General features: G+C 35.5%; 1 protein-coding gene across 3 annotated transcripts in view; it reads right to left on the minus strand.

The window, feature by feature from the left end:
• Window positions 1-3,052: 3,052 nt before the first annotated feature.
• The window catches only part of csnk1a1 (casein kinase 1, alpha 1), a 32,512-nt gene continuing 17,794 nt past the window's right edge, over window positions 3,053-17,770 (minus strand). For 2 of the 3 annotated variants that reach the window (XM_073067644.1, XM_073067646.1), the window contains 6 exons: window positions 11,572-11,711; window positions 10,503-10,581; window positions 9,063-9,137; window positions 8,637-8,743; window positions 7,239-7,387; window positions 3,053-6,045 (listed from right to left, as the gene is read on the minus strand). In XM_073067644.1, coding sequence (XP_072923745.1) covers window positions 6,038-6,045; window positions 7,239-7,387; window positions 8,637-8,743; window positions 9,063-9,137; window positions 10,503-10,581; window positions 11,572-11,711 — 558 coding nt within the window. In that variant the 3' untranslated portion in view covers window positions 3,053-6,037. Of the gene's footprint in view, window positions 6,046-7,233; window positions 7,388-8,636; window positions 8,744-9,062; window positions 9,138-10,502; window positions 10,582-11,571; window positions 11,712-17,770 lie in introns of those variants that run through there. The other variant, XM_073067645.1, reaches the window with a different exon arrangement.

Raw genomic sequence — 17,770 nt, forward strand, 5'->3', positions numbered from 1 at the left:
TACTCTATACTAGAAGAGCAACTTAATGTTTTCTAGCTTATCATTTGCAGAATTTGAATCTTAAAACTGCTGGAAGTAAGATCATGGGTCATTGCATTCCAGGTGTAAATGTTGGGCAAACCCAATTTCTTTGGCAAATATATCAGAAGAAAAAAAAATCTTTATGATTATGGGCCAGGGTACAGTAAAAAGTACCATCTACCCTCCAGATCAGGATTGCTTATAAGGTCCTCATGTTAATCAAGAAACTTAATTCAGCCTAAAAGAGCTGGTCAGCACAGTCAAGAGAAAAAGTATTCTTAGGTGTAAAACTTTCTACCTTTGCCCTTGAAGAAGTGGCCTTTTAAATTCTCTGGCTCATTGAAGCTAGTAACTCTGATCTAGGATAAAGATTTCTGTTTGGGTGGGGAAGTGTCATAGAACTACTGCAAATGGTGCAGCTGTCTCAGAACTCAAGTCTCCAAGTGCCATCTTGGTGGATTTTGCACATGGTGGGAACTGGAACACCCAGAGGAAATTACATGACAAATGTTCAGAAATCCACGGAGGTATCACTTAGTTCTCAAATAAGCCGTTAATATTAGCTACTGTAAACCACCTTAACACAAGTGGATGGTAAGAGAATCGGGTTGAACAAGCACGAAAGACAGTTGGTTTAAGGAAATGTGGTGAAGAGTGGGGTAGGGTACTTAGTGAGCCTAATGGTATCCTAGTGTGTATACCATAACATCATCTTGGGAATATAGCCAGCCAAGTAAAATATTCCAGTGATTTCCAGGTAATGCACTGGAATTACCATCCAGTTATTTCTATTCTGCTAGGGGAATAAATGCTTACCACTTTAATGGAGGTATCCGAATCATCCACATGACTTAACTATACTAGCTCTGCAATTCAAGCCAGAATCTGAATCAATGACACCTAGAATATCAGATATTTGATCTGCTTAAGTGAAAATATATACAAAAATACCTCATTAAATCGAGGATTTTTTTTGTAAAACCATTTACACTATAATTAGCATTTTGCTTCAGAGTATGATTTCTTATTTTTAGAGTATTGGATTATCAACAACTTTATCAACCTAACAAAAAAATGATCATGTTAAAATGTGCTGTTATGGCACCTTCAGAACAAAAAAAAAAGCACGAATTCTGGATTAAATCTGACTCCTTGAAAGTGATAAAAATCTCCACAAGCTTTTAAGAGGTCATACAAAATGATCGTATCTACACTAATCTAGTAGTGCCATTCCTTTAAAATATTTTGGCCTAAAAATAAAATGCTCTTCAAGCAAAAAGAGTCAGAAAAAGTAACAGTAAAACAACTGGACCAGTATTTTGGTTAACCTTTATAAGGGAAGGCTTCCTGACATGTTACCTCGAAGCATCTTAATGTAACTTGCCCAATCACTCAATATTTGTTGAAAGTGGATAATTTGCTGTTTTCTCACCTTACAATGCATCTGTCATGTTCTGACCCCATCATTCTGCTGGTCTCTTATCTGCTTGAAATCTCTACACCCTACATGACATAATTCCACCTTGTTTTGCATCATCAGGAAACTTGAAAATATGACATTTGGCCTTTTCTGCCAAATCAATGACTAGCTGGGGCACAAGTTGCGACGCTTGTGAAAGCCCAATAGCCTGCTAAACTGAGAAGAATCCATTCATCATCACTTCATGTCAATTTATTATCTTTTTATTACTAGCTGCTTCAGTCTGGTTTATCAGCTGCTTATGAGGGACCACAAGAAAGCCTTCTGAAACTCCAAACACATTACATCCACAGATTAGACAGTAGGGAAATCAACCACATTCTCAAAGTACTTCAGAAATGAGTCAAATACATTTTTCCTTCATAAATTTACTGGTTTTGCTCTAACCAATCTTTTACAAATGTCTATGACTTCAACTTTTACAAAGGCCAGAATCAGGTTTAATATCACTGGCATGTCCTGAAATTTGTTATGCAGTCTGCAATTCCCCAATTTATTTCCCTTCTCTTGTAAACAGTGAGGTCATATTGGCCATTCTATTAAATTCTGGGGAAATCATTAGTAGTATTTCCTGTATCTTTATAGTCAGCTGTTTCAAAATTCTGTAATTTGCTTTGACCAGGTTTTAGCATACTCATTTTTAAAAGAAAATCTTATCTTCAGATTCTCATTTCCATTAGACTAGGTTCCCTGGTAGATTTTGGCAGATTTGCTTTGGGGCCTCACTGTGAAGACAAACTCAAAGTAGTTCATTCCCTTGCCATTTTATTATTCCCCATTATGAAGTTGCTCATTCAAGATCTAAATTTGCCTTCACTAGTCCTTTCCTTTAAGTGCTCTTGCAGTCCATTTTTGTAGTTTTCTGGGACAATCTTACTTAAAAAAAAATAAAGAATTTCTTACCCGCTTTGCCGGTCCCAACATGCTTTAATGCCTCAGGTCTACTACTACTTCTGACAACTTCATAAGCCACTTCCTTGGAATTTGATGCAATGTTTTAATTTTGCCCGGCAGTCATGCTTGGATAAGTTGAAAATACAAGGAGAGAACTAGATATGGTTCATGGGGAAAATACATTTAATCTAGTTTAATTCCAATGTGGATTTTTATTTCTAACTGATAGATCACTTTAAAATATAAGTAGTGAAATCTATGTATAAAACCACCACAGGTTTTCATTAGATACAAATTAACATTTCAACTGCATTAAATTTCACATTTACACATTATATTACATTTTAACTATGCATTATCTTAGTAGGCATGTGTTTCAAGAAATGCATCCAAATACACATTCATTAATGTAGCTTCAGATTTCACTCTCTATACAAACCTCAAGCTATTCAAAACCAAAGTGGAGATCGGAAAGATTGAAAATCAATATCTGTATACATTTTCTAAAAATTGCAGAAATTCAGCAGTTCACACAAAATGACGCACTATCATCTTTGATTACATGTTCATATTGTACCCATTGTTCTCAGAATTCTTAGTTGCCTTGTGTTTCACCAAAGCTAGATGTGTACAGGTTATGATTTAAATTCTTCCATGTTAATTCAAAACAACTTGTATTTTATTTCAGAACTTTCAAATAGATGGAACAGAAGGAATACAGCCGTATCACACTTCAAAGATTGCATGCTGATTGGCAAACATTGCTGTCCCATCACTGGATGTCACAATATCCCGATATATACAGATATTTGATATAAAATCCATATAATTGAACTCTCACATTCTGAAAAACAATGATAAAAATAAGAACTAGAATAGACCAAAAGAAAAATGAATAAGAAAGCAGTAGCTCAGTCCTTCATGGACTATGATAAAAAAGCAACTTTCCAGTATTACTATTAGATATTCAATACTTTAACAATTCATTGCACTGGCAAAAAAAAAGAAATCATGCCATCTTTTCTTAGATGTTATTTTGCATAGGACTCTGCACTTTTTAAAAATATTCAATTGACAAAATGTCTTTCACTCTTGGGAGAGAATTGTATCCTTGGACACCAGCTACTTGCAAGTAGACATTTCAGCCACTGGTAAAATTCACTCCTGCCAGTCTATTAAGTTAATGAAAACAATTATCAGGAAATTAGTACTGGAAATTGGTGATAGTCTAGCATGTGTTTAACACCATGTGACCAATGGCACATGTCACAGGTTTCTTTTACTTTTCACAGCTTTTGATTAGAAAAAATTAGGGAAATTTAAGTAGTAAAGAAATAATGGGCAAGTGTATTAAAATGCATCCTCTACACAAATTTAACTTTGTGTGCATAGTGTTTTACAATAGTTTGTCTGATTCAAGAGGCAAAACAATTAATATTTTCAGCAACAGGCATGTATTTCTGATCATAACAATCAACCTGCAGTCAAGCTCAAGGGATAAAATTAACTTTGTCTGTAGCGTTCAGTTAGAGCCAAACACATCAAGCTAATCACTGCTAATTATATTTTATACTACACTTCTTAATCTATGTTAGGTTGTATTAAGCAGAAGCTTTGGTCAAGATTGGGAATAGACAAATCTCAAACAAGAGACTATGCTTTTACAATTGTTATGCATACACATTTGAACATACAAACATAAAAGCTAGGACTAATTTATTTAATGGGGAAGTTCTGGTTAGGACATATTTTTCAAAAAGAGCTTATCATTATTTCACCAGGAAAATAATCATCCAGCCTCTTTTATACATTTTAGTGATTAAACAACTTAGAGCTGCATTTGAAGTATGCAGAATTGAAAATAACCATCAGACAATTTTGTCTTCAGCAAGGAGCAATCAGTGTAGATTGTGCTTTAACAGGGGAAACTCAAAATGAGAGTGCTTGCTCCCTGTAACAAAGAATTAAAAGCAGAAGGACAAAGGCAATAATCTTCCTTCCAAATCCATTGCAATAATATTTGGACAGATTATTGACAAATAAAAGTGCTATTTCATAGGCAGAAACCAAACAAATTCAAATTAAAGTAACTGGATTATAGCGCATTTTGTTGGGGAATACAAACCTTGTACCTTTCTTATATATCTTGCACGATAAATTGTCAAAAATTAAGACTGGCCAGGTGATCAACAAGTAATTGTTTTAATTTATTCTTACATGCTAAAAAGGAATAAATTACACTGTTAAAGTACTTCTAGCAATAAAAGATTTTAGCTGGGCCAGAATCACAGCCAGCAACAGTTGCCATTACTGCACTGTACACCTCAACTGCAAAACATGTTACTTATCATTCATTTTACCAAGACAAAAGTAAAAAAAACCTCCAACACACTTTTTAATATTTCAAAAGAAACTTCAAAATTTAGCCACTGTTGAGTATACAATGGCATATGCTTAGTAGCTGCAGAGGCTCCATCATGGACACATTCTCTTTATAATAGGTTTCACTGCAGTAAGACAAAGCTAATACCCCTGCAAATACAAAATATCCATTGTATTAATAAAAAAAAGGTACATCTGTCTACAAATCTAAAGCCATCTGTGAAGAAATGCAACATTTTAAAATAAACTGGCTGATGAAAGTTTAGTTTCTTTTAAAAAAGGTGAAAGGGTGAGAAGTTACAAAGCAAATAGGGAAGTTTAGCAGAGCATTACAAAATAACCCTATTCTTTTACACGAATCATATATTCTTATTCAGTTAACATGTAAACAAAAAAGCCAATATTCAAAAACACTGTAAACCCCAGGTCAGAGTAGATGTGTACAGTGATTACAATGCTAACTAAGCCACAATTTCAGTCTTAAGTTGTTAGCTAAGCTTTGCGATGACTAAGCTTTTCTTTTAACCAAGTACAATATACTTAATGTGGAATTCTAGTTTTATCTAGTAGTCACTAGTTTTATCATTTCTTCACAAAAGATACCACTCTAGCACAAGACAGCAGGCAGAGTCCTTCCAACAGGAAACTTGGATTCTTTGGTTGCTATTGATTCACTACTGGCTGCAGGTGATTTAATAAAGAAATCCCAGCTTTAAGAGATTTACCATTTTTCTAGTAGGTAACAAGAGATTTGGAACACATTACAAGGGAGAAGATAGGTGAATGCAGTGCACCTTTCAAGTAAATGCTTGGGGCAAAATTCAGAGACTGCTTAAGGAGCAACTTCCATGTGCCACTATGAGACATCATTTAATTTCCAAGCAGTGCAGAAACAAAAAAATGAAGGAAAGATTGGCAAATTCACAATGTTAATTTTCTCTCCACTGTGTCAACCACATTCTTACATCCCATTTATTGAATAAAGAAAACTGTACACCAGCAAGTCTGCTTCAGTTGCTCTATTTTGAAAGATGAAACTGCGCTTTTCCAGGAATTAGTTTGATTAAAGGCTGCTACAGTTGCAGGTACAGTTTTTTTATATGCTCTTCCCAGAGTCAGCTGTATCCAGTAGAGTTTAATTCACCAGTTTAAAGGTTGTCCACTGAACGGCTTGTACACGTGAAACAAAAACCAGAAGGGGAGTGACAAAAGGCAACCTGCTCTCACATGCTGCTTTGCTCCTTTGCTTCAACCTTGAGATCAGAAACCTGTTGAAAAAAAGATTAGCCAATAAGTGATGTATCTTTTAACATTATAAAACATTGTATTCAAAAATGTTATGATGCTAAGATGCATCTGCAGTTACTGTTTTCACACTTTGGACTCACTTATACCCAATGTAATTCAGTAGGAAATGTTCATTTAAAGTATATACACCATATGACCTTAAATTATGCTCCATATACTTGTGTGTGCAGAACTAAATGCTTTGGTGCAGAAGAACATAAGATAGAGCATGATCCTGCCCCTCAATCCTGCCCTGCTATTTATTATCATTGCTGATCAGCCACACGCCTCATCATTTTTTGTGCCAGCCACTCATTACCTTTCAATTACCAGACCTTTCAAAAATTTTTACTTTCTCTAAATAATTTCAATGATCTAAGCAGAATGCAAATTCAAATTAAAGACAGAAACAGTGTGCCATATAGAAACCAGAGTAGAATATTGTTTCTATGCTCCACTTTATTTTTTTGCGCACAGATCTGAAGTTAGGCCTTTCAAACTACAGCGTAACAATGGATTAGCACCGTTTCATTAGCAACTTTAAAGCAAAAGGATATTCTGCACCAAATGACAATGCAGAGGTTAGCATGATGCTTTATAGTGCCAACATTCATTAAACAGGGTTTAATTTGTATCTTCACCCATGGCCATGTTGGTTTCCTCTGCGTGCTCCAGTTTTCTCCCACATCACAAAGACATGATTAGGTGATGCTATGTTGGTGCTAGAAGTGCTGTGACATTTTAGTGGGTTGTCCCTGGAACAATTCAAAAATCATTGACGCAACTGATGCACTTCACTCTATGCTTCAATATTTTGACGTACTGACATATAAAACTAACTTTTTTCTCCATTCAATTTATACTTTCTGTTTCATTACAAAAAGTTTGGCACTGTAGTAGCTTTTCGTATTCTTCTGAAGAAAGGCCCCATATTAAGTACACAAACTTAATCAAATTAAAAGCATTTCCATGCCATGGAGGACTGTAGTTAAATTAATCATATACAACCATTTCCAATCAATATAAAAGAATGAATCAGAGATTTGAGTGAGTGAAGCAGACGTATTTGACTACCTGACTGATTTAACAAATTAACACTGTATGCAAGGTTTTCCCACTAAGCTGCATACCTGCAATTTTCTATTTTACATGTCAAGTGGCTATGGTTACTAACCTTTCATGTTGCTTTTGGATTTTTCAGTTTGCTTGCCTGTGGGTGTTTGAGCCTGTTGCCCTTGACCACTAGAAGAAGCTGCTTGTTGTGCTGCTTTTTGCTTCAACATTGTCCAGTCAAATGTATAGTCATACTGATGATTTAAGGTTCTAAATAAAGAATAAAAATTGCATGTCACATCCTAAGAGACCAAATTTAAAATGTTATTTAAGTTATTTCCATATTTTGGGTGTTGATTACTGGATTCTGAAACATTGTTTTTTTTTTGAAGTCAGTTCAACTCATCAATACATTAATGACCTCTGCCTCACTCATCTTTGCCCAGAAATGAACTAATACCTCTGCCGCTCTTCTACAAGCACCCAATGTCATGACGATACAGCACTGAAACAGATCCCTCCACCTAACAAGTCTGTGCCAAATAACAACAACGAATTTTACATCAATTCCAATTTATCCTTTGGAGTTCTGTAAAGTGGCACATAATTGCACATATTATCATTTCTAACCTGACCTCCACATCCATACAATTGCACGGTATGAATATTTGGTTGGGGGCTGAACTGAGACGTTATACATCTCAAGCTTAGATTCAGCAGCATTTCAAATAGATAAAGTCCGATAAAAGTATTTAGAATACTGATGAATAAATGAGATTTTTGGAGCAGTGAAACTAGTTCTCCAAAGGGCAACAGATGGAAGGTGACCACAAATGAGCTTGCAGGATCAACTACTGAGGGCAAAGACAAATTTGGAAGTGAAAAAGTACCAGGATAAATCATTAGTGGATAGCAGAAAGGGTTAACAAGAATCAGGATCAGCTGATACCAACAGAATAAAACAATGTTCAGAAATAGACGTAATTGAATGGAAGACAAAGATAGGATGAAAATGAATGAGTCATTTACAAACAAAATCCAAAAAAAAAATCACCTGAATGGCAGGTGATAGTGGCCACATGGGATTATGATGCAGTACTAATATTAAACATGGCTCCAAGGAAGTTTGGGGAATAATACTCCTATTTATAGTTTTGAGAAAAGAACGCCACTAAAATATACAAAATTCTTTCAAATCTTGACAGAATAAATGCAAAATTGATATCTCCTTTGGACAGGATGCCTCTCATCAAAAGTCAGGGATCAGCTATTCAGGAGATACTGAGTCTTTCAAACTTTCAAATCTTCAAAAGATTTTTTTTTAAGATATTAAGAGAATCTTGGAAAATAATTTTAGTGTAGAAAGTAGCACCAAGGTTAAAGATCAAGCACAATCTTTCTGAAAGTTGGAAAGAACCCATGTTAATTTCTAAAATAAAGCATAAGAATTTTTCAGGTCAAGAATCAAATCTTACTGATTAGACATCTCAGAAAACAAATTATAGTTTCATTAAGTCACCTGAAGAGAATGCGGAATAACTGTCGGAGATACATGTAATCTGGTGCTTCTTCAAAACGTAATCCACGACAGTAGTTCAGATACATTGCAAACTCAGCAGGGAATCCCTAATTAGGGAGAAAAGTCAAATGCATTTCTTTATTTAACATGAAGCTCAGGATAATATACCCCTGAAAAATACTTTTAGTAAATGTTATTCATTTTTTTTTTTGCTAGCCATCTGCTCTATAGTTACTGCATTACAAAGTCACCAGGAAGACATGAATCAAAATATTTGCAAATTTGCACAATCATCCACCTCCATCAAATTTTCTAAAGGTTAAGTTGTTCTGATTAACGCACCAAATTAGAAATATGAGGCAGCTGCATGTAGTTAATATTTCAATGAATTAAACCAAATGTGAATAAAATATAATGAAAACATACCTTACACAAAACCTCAACTGGTGTGGACATCTTCTTCTCACTAATCTTTTCGTATTTCTGTTTCTTTGTGGCTGCCTGTTAAACAAGCATTTCATGATGGTTCAGCATGTGCATATATTGTGGAAGCTTACAAGTTTTCAATGGAGAAGTTAGTGTACTTGAACGTTCTGTTCATTTCAGCACATTATTTAACCCCGTGATGCTAGTTTATCTTGGATAGTGGGGGGGGGGGGGGGGGGGGGGAAATTGGACAAAGAAATGGAACAAACTGTACATTCGAATATATCCCAAGTTCATAAAGTAAGGGAATTTTCAAGGGCCGAGCAGCCATAAATTAGAAAACATTGAAGATGCATATTAGTGCCACATCTATTAAGCAAATAACAAGAGGCTACTAGGAAATAAGTAAGACAAGGTATGGAACCACAGAACACTACAGCACGGGAAACAGGCCATTCGGCCCTTCTAGTCTGTGCTGAAACTTTATTCTACTAGTCCCATTGACCTGCACCCAGTCCATAACCCTCCAGACCTCTCCCATCCATGTATCTATCCAATTTATTCTTAAAACTTAAAAGTGAGCCCGCATTTACCACATCAGAGGGTATAGGAGTGTTTTGGATTGTAATAGCCAGAAAGACAGACATTTTGTCCACACAATTTAAAATTTTACACTTTTCCCCATATATAATGTCGACATATACATAGCTATGGAAAATATGATTAAGTTTAAGGTAAACATCAATGCAACATATGCAATTTCAAAAAACTATTCTTCAAACAATACATACTTAATTTTAATGGTCGGTCAAGTTACTATTTAAGTTGTAGATCATATTTCCTAAAAATGGAATGATATGGGAACCTTATTAATTTTAGTAAGTAAATATATACAAGTTTATGCTGGAGGCTTCTGTTTACTTCTGCCACGATATAACAGAATACTTTTGATATTCAAATACAAAGCACTCCAGCAGCATATTGTCTGGCAATGCATAGAAAAAAAAAAAAAAATTGCACCACGAAAGCTTAGAAATGTTGAGTGAAAAACTTTATCCTGAGGTGTAAAAACTAAACAACAGGGAACAAAACTGTAAACTTAGTGAACCAACTTGACCTCTATATAGTCAACACTGCATCCCACGATGCCCAACATCTCAATGCTTCTATATTGCTTCCTAAATAAGTACTCATGAGCTGCATTTTAATTTGCAACTCTGAGAAGCACTTTTTTGTTTCAAACTCAGAAGCACTTCTGTTGCTATTGGCAAAACACTATCAATGTTATACTCACAAAAAAATTGTCTCTTTCCCATCCACAGACTGAAAAGTTGATTACAAAATTTAACCCAGATGAGCAGATACTTAATTTCATCTAATGCAATGTTAAGGCAGACTATGCTGCTACTGTATCACTTCAAAAGCCTCCACTCAATTTACCTTCAGCCCTTGCCAAGGAAGGCTTGTCCTGTTGAAGTACATCAGTACATAGCCTAGTGATTCCATATCATCACGACGACTTGCAGGGAGAAAAATAGCAGAATTAAATGTATTACAAATATGTAAAAACTTTACTGCAGCCAAGGTTGAAATAAATTACATCAACATTTATAAAGCCTTTAACAATTGACATTTGTAGACACCCTCTTTTCATGCCATCACTTTTTTTTGTTTACAGAGTAAAGATGCACATGTTAAACTGCACTCAGGAACCTCCATTTTCTGGAGACAAATTTTTCAAAGATTTTTTAAATATACCTTAATTCTTTTGAGCACATTCAAACACTGGAAAATAAATTATGGAATAATAAAAACTACACAATTAACTCATAATAATCTCTACTGTTATCACTATTTCAGCACATAGGCATTGAGGAAACATGTTTGTCATATTGTTTCCTCAATGCCCACCCATTCCACAGTTCTACTATAATCCTTCCAATCAAAATTGGAAAAAAATATGAACATCATTCAATCTATATTACCATCCTGTTATTATTGCTTTTGTATCTCAACACTGCTAAGTGAGCGCACTTTGTTTGGTCTATGTCATAAATTTGAGCCAGGCTTCTATATACAGACTATATAGACCATTGGATTACTTAAGCTGTTAATTAATCACAATGCCACCATTTCTCACCCTTCAACCATTGGCTAATGTTTTTGATTATTCACCTTCTAAAACAGCTTCTTGGGCTTGGTTTACTTTCTTTCAAGCCCCAATCCCTATTTCACTCAAGCTAATGAAATGTTTAAATGCTGCTTTACATTAAATTTAACATGCAGAAACTGTACCTAGAAGTCAGAGTAAAGAGTAATTTACCGGTGTAATTATTTCAAACTGAAGAAAATAAGGCAGCATTTGATGGAAAAATGCAACAAAAACGTGACAAATTAATTATTCAAATAAAAATTTTTCATTTTTAAGGAGACAACAGATTAGCTGTAAAAGCTGATAAGAAACATTGCAAATGAACATTAGAATTTAAGGTAATAAACAAACATTTACCTCTGTTCAATACCTAGATGTGCATTGATGCTGGCATAACGGGCTGTCCCTGTAAGATTTTTGTCTTCTCTGTATGGTATATGTTGCCTTGTCCGATTGTCACGGTATTTTTTGGCCAAACCAAAGTCAATCAGAAACAGCTGTAATGTGAAGTACAAGACAAACCCAGTATTAGTGCTGATATTTTTAAAATTCCTAATCTATAAAGATTTAACCCTGAAAAACATCAAAATTCATCAGAAATACAGGCATAAAAAGCAGAAAATATTACAAAAAGACTTGGTGCTTAAAATCTGATAAATTTTACTTCACACAAACCACCACACACAACCTTTGAAGGCTCTGGTCTTCTACACAACTGGATCCTCAACCCAAATCACAGCCAGAAAGAGATGAAGCATGGAGACAGGCTGAATGAGTCTGTGTTAACCCATTTACATTCAACCTTGCAGTAACCCTGTCTTTTTAAAACTTCTCAGAATACGCAACCTCCCCGCCCCCCCCCACCCCAAGATTCTGCCACTCACCAACACAGTAGAGGTAATTTACTTTAGACCATTCCTCAATATAAAATTGTTTCAGTTCATCAATATTTCTGGGATATCTTGTATGAATAGCACTCTCCGGTCATGACACAGCATTTCAATTGGGTCAAGGTCTGGACTATTCCAAAACACTATTTTATTCTTTTCAAACCATTCTATTGTTGATTTACTCGTGTTTCAGACCACTACCCTGACATTCTCCTGTAAAAGGTCTTGATACAAATTTTGAATTTATTGCTCTCTCAATGATTGCAAGCTATCCATGCCCTGAGGCAGCAAAGCAGCCCCAAACCATGATGCTCCTTCCATCGTGCTTCACAGTTGGGATGAGGTTTTGGTGTTGGTGCGTAGTGCCCTTTTCCTTCCATACATAGCAGTGTGTATTTCTACCAAAAAGTTCAATTTTTGTCTCATCTGTCCACAGAAAATTGTCCTAGAAGCATCATGGAACATCCAGACAGTCCTTTGCAAACTTCGGATGTGCAGCAATTTTTTTTTGGAGAGCAGTGGTTTCCTCTGTGTTGTCCACTCAAACACCTTTCTTGTTCAGGTTTTCTTATAGTAGACACACAGAGACTAGCAAGTTCCAGAGATTTCTGCAGGTCTTTTGCTGTTACCCTTGGGTTCTTATTCAGCATTGCACGTTGTGCTCTTTGCAGGACACCCACTCCTAGGTAGAGTAGTAACAGTACTGAATTTCCCCGATTCATAGGCAATTTCTATTACTGTGGACTGATGAACATTTGAGTCATTAGAAATGACTCTGAAGTCTATTCCAGCTTCACGCATCTCTACAATTCTTCTTCAAAGGTCCTCTGAAAGTCTGATTGAGGCATGGTGCACCTAAACAAACCTGTCTTTGAGAAAAACAGGCTCTGTCAGTAGCCTGACTGTGTGCCTTTTTAAAAAAAATATAAATAGGACAGGGCACCTCTACAACCCACCCCTCCAAATCTCACCTCATTGATTGGATCACCTAACTCCAAATACCTTTTGCAGAAGGCATTACCAGAGATTCATACTGTTTCTGAACTTAAGACCGTGATTGCTTAAATGGTGTACTCAGTATTGACGAGAAGAACAATTGCGTGCAGATTGTGTTAGTTTATTATTGTGATTTAGATGAAGATCAGATCACATTTTATGAGTAATTAATGCAGAAAACCATTAATTGCAAAGGGTTCACAAACTTTTTCTTGCAACTGTATATATTGAAATGGCATGTAGTCATATAGTTCATGGAGTACTACATGCTCAAGCACACAATTCCCCCAAAAGCACAGTCACCTTCCTAATCCTCAGTCTACATCACTTGGTGCAAACTAACTATACGAGGGACAAAGTGGTTTGTTTTCCAGAAATAATCAGTTATCATGGTAAATGAACTTCCAAAGTTCCTAAATGCTAATCAATTCTTGTCACATGTATGACAGCTGAATATTGGAACTAAGCTTGGTTACAATTTCTCTCCATGATCAAACATTTCATCAATTATCACCATCTTGACTGAGTAATTCATTCACAAAAGCTTAATGACAATACTGAAATCTGTTTCATAAGCATAAAAATACTAGTGTACAAGAAAATACCTTGACAAAATTGTTGTTCAAAATCAATTATTTCAACCATGGTGTAAATTACACTAGCTTTTGATCAATCTTGACTCACATATAAAGCAATACTCTAAAAAAAAATCACAAACTTAATAATGCACTTTATGAACAAAATGTAAAGTTTCATCTACTCAACATTTCACTTCTAGTAAAACTTTAAATTTTACATTGCACCATCAGGATATGGTGTAACCAAAATGTCCCTCATAGTTAGTTGACCAGGAAGATTAAAAAGCATGGAATCCATGAGCTGTCTTCACACAGAGGGCAGTGGATAGTGGTAGAAGGGTGTGATTCTGTTTGTAACTAATGTTTGGAAGGAACAGAATTGCAACCTCTACTATTTATGGTTGGAAGGATTCAAAGTATATTTATTATCAAAGCATGTATAAATTATACAACCTTGAGATTTGTTTGCTTATAGGTAGCCATAAAGCAAGAAACCAAAAGAACCCAATTAAAAAAAAAGACCAATGTGCAAGAGAAAGGGGGTACAAATAAAACAAATCATGCAAACAATTGAAACGAGCAACAGCATTCTGAGCCAAACTGAGTCCTCAGATCCGAACCCTGGAGCAGGCCCAAAGCCTCACTTAACAGTATATCATATTAGTGGGCTCAGAGTACAGCAGCTGGGGCAGTCTTCATGGACTCACCTTCATAGAGAGAGGAGTGATCACTGAAAGCGAACAAAATAGGTTCTCTCCTCTGATTCTTATCAGTCTATCTGGACCAGTAGTTAAACTGACTAAACAATGGATTGTACCTCAATATACCCCAGGAATGTAGAGGGGTTGACTGCTAAGCTTGGAGACATAAAAATCATTGCAGTTATGAGTGGAGAAATGACAGATGGAGTTAACCTATGCAGGTGCAAGGTATTGTACTTGGCAAAGTCAAACATAAAGGGAAAGTATATGGTTAATGGCAGGACCCTTAGCAGCAATGATTTAGAGAGAGGTCTTGGGGTGCAAGTTCGTATATCCTTGAAATTGGCAACATAAACAGGTGAAGTGATAAAGGCGGCATATGGTATGCTGGTCTTCACTATAAGAATACAAAGATCAGGATGTCATGTTCCAGTTACTTTGGTTAGGCAACACTTTAAGTATGGAAGTATTGCATTCCCCCTGCACCCCCATGCCACTATGGGAAGGATGAAGAAGATTTGCAGAATGTTTGGAGAAGGCTTACCAGAATACTGCCTGGATTGGAGACTAGTAGATATGGTTAGTTTTCTCTGGATCAGAGAATGAGGGGAAACATTGAAACATTAAAATGTAAAATATTGCATTAATACTTCAAGGTTGCAGCAACAACAAAAAAAATCATTAAGTTCTCTTTTTTGGAACGGAAAAAAACTACCTGTTTGATATGCTTGAAAAACCTGTCCATTCCTGTACCAAATACAGGAACTATCTATTTGGTTCAGATGTGAAGAATTCTTCGCCCAGTGGAAAGGGTATGATTATTGTATGGTCATAAAACTACAAGAGGCAGAGATAGAGTAGAACCAGAATCTTTTTCCTTAGGATAGAAATGTTGAACACTGAATGGCACAGCTTTAACGAGAGGGAAGAAAAATACAAGGGGATATATGGGGCATTTTTGTGGTAGGTACATGCAACATCCTGGCAATAGTGGCAGTAAAGCTGCACTAGATAGTGACATTCAAGAGGTTTTGTGATTATATTACATGAATATGAAGGGAATGGAGAGATACGAATCATGAAGGCATTAGGTTAATTTGGTTGTCATCTTACATTATGGGTTGAAGGGCCTGTTCCTGTGCTATACTCCATACACTAACTAAATAAATGTACAACTACTATCAGTACTTCTTTTTTCCCCCAAATGATTCAAAGCTTTAAAGTTCAGGTACAAAACAATGTTCTAGAGTTGTTTTATCTACATGCTTCCTGTTGATGGAGTCTTAAAGCATGGAACACTAATCTACCATCAATGCATCTTTTCAGAAGCCACAGATGTTCAGGCAATAGGCATCATTGCTATCAAAATTTGCCATTAGCCATACAGCATTGCACTTCAATGCTTCAAGTATGCAGGATGAAACTTCAGTAAACCAGACTCTTTGTTGAACTGGAATGAAGATCACCTGTTACCATGCATGAAATGTCCTCTCATTCCTTTTCCAAATATAGGAAGTATTCTTTTAGCTTCAGTTGTGAAATAGAATTCAATCCCCACCCCCCTGGAGAGTGTATGAATCTTCTATAGTCATTAATGCACAGCCTGCACTAGATCTGATATTAACTAATCATTGCTGCCTAATATTAAGAAGCATGAATTTTTGTTGAATCACATCTTTTTTTCATTGACAGCAGTGTTATTGAAGTGAGATTGCACTGTCATACAAGACTGGATAATGCCTCAGCTTCACAAAGTAGCATTAACAATAACTCCACACACCCAACACTACCTAAAGATTTAAGTTTGTATATTTAGTTTTAATCAAATTCCACATGTTGTACAGGATAATATTAACTTAGCCATAAAATCTGAGCATATCAAGGACAAATTCCTAGCTTCCACACTTGCATGAAATCAGATTAAAGTTTTTCCAGTTGTCTTCTATATTTATACTTACTTGTTCAAAGTATGCTAAAGTTTCATCGGTCTGAAAACATGCAAACTTGTTACTGTCATCCTTTTGTATGAAGTTCAGTGATTAGACTTAACTGGAGCCAAAAAAGCAATTATTACATGTGCATGTAAAGTGTACCTAGCAATGCCAGTCTGACAAGTTAACCAAGATATTTTAATCCATTTCACAAAGTTAACAACTCCATTCAACTATTATAAATGCTACAAATTTTTTTCTGATGAACGTCCAGATAATAACCAAGAGAATTATTTGTTCATCACATTATTGTATTTGGAACATAGCGATGAACAAATTAGATGCTACATTCCATGCACTAGCAGTGAATATCATGTAAAAGCCAAATGCAAGTAATTCTAGGTGGTGGATTATAGACCAGTATCACAGACCTCTATTTTAGGCAATTTGACTGAGCACTCAAAAAAATTTGTGATATTGTTATCGCAATTGTTATTTCAGCCCCATCTATAAAATTACAATTTTGCATACATAAAGCACACACTGACATTACCTTTATTTGAAAATAACTACGTTCATCATATTTAAAGTAGCGTATAATACAAGCTTTCTGAATTATTAAATGAACATTGACAATTTACAACTTACATAATTCACAGTGGACAATGCACACAACTAATTTTAAATTTCTATGCTTTGTGATTTGAAACAAGAGGCATTTTACAATTGCAAATACTTTGGTGGCAAGTTTGCCTGGTTTAGAGATTGATTTTGGGTTTCTTTTCCCAAGAGGACTAAATCTTTAAAATGGCAAGTTAATGCACAACATATCTTTTTAGAAAAAGCATTCATTGTCTCTTCAGATAGATATAGAAGAGTCTCTGGTTCAATTTGTAGTCATTAACCAAATTTCACTACATCAGGCTTTCTCACAACTTATTTCATTTGCTACACCAACCTTACTGTACACTTAGTAACTCACTCCCGCAGTATCTTGCCTTATCTGAATTAAAAAAATAAGCAGGGACTTAACATAAAAATGGCAACATACAATTTACTTTCCCAATTGCTTGCTGTATTTATAGGGTAACTTTCAGATTTGTTCACAAGGTTATCTAGTCCCTTCTCAAATACAAACATGTTTCAATCTTTTGCTATAAGAGAGATCCATTTGCTATCTTTCCTGTACTTCACCATAAAACTTTTCCACATTACAATCCACCTGCTAAGTCCACCTCACTTACTTAGCCTGTCGATATCTCCCCTTCACCACCAAAATCACAATGCATCTTTAACACTCACTGTCCCTCAGCAAGGTTTCAACATCACATTTGGACATCCAAACAATTTATGTGGATTGCAAATACTTGGAGCCATGATATTGGCCACTCCATAAATTATGGCTTTACAACCTGATTTTCTGTTCATTAATCAATTTCAATCTAAATGGTATATTTCTC

Source organism: Hemitrygon akajei, chromosome 15 (assembly GCF_048418815.1).
Source record: "Hemitrygon akajei chromosome 15, sHemAka1.3, whole genome shotgun sequence".
In the NCBI taxonomy this organism is placed as follows: Eukaryota; Metazoa; Chordata; class Chondrichthyes; order Myliobatiformes; family Dasyatidae; genus Hemitrygon; species Hemitrygon akajei.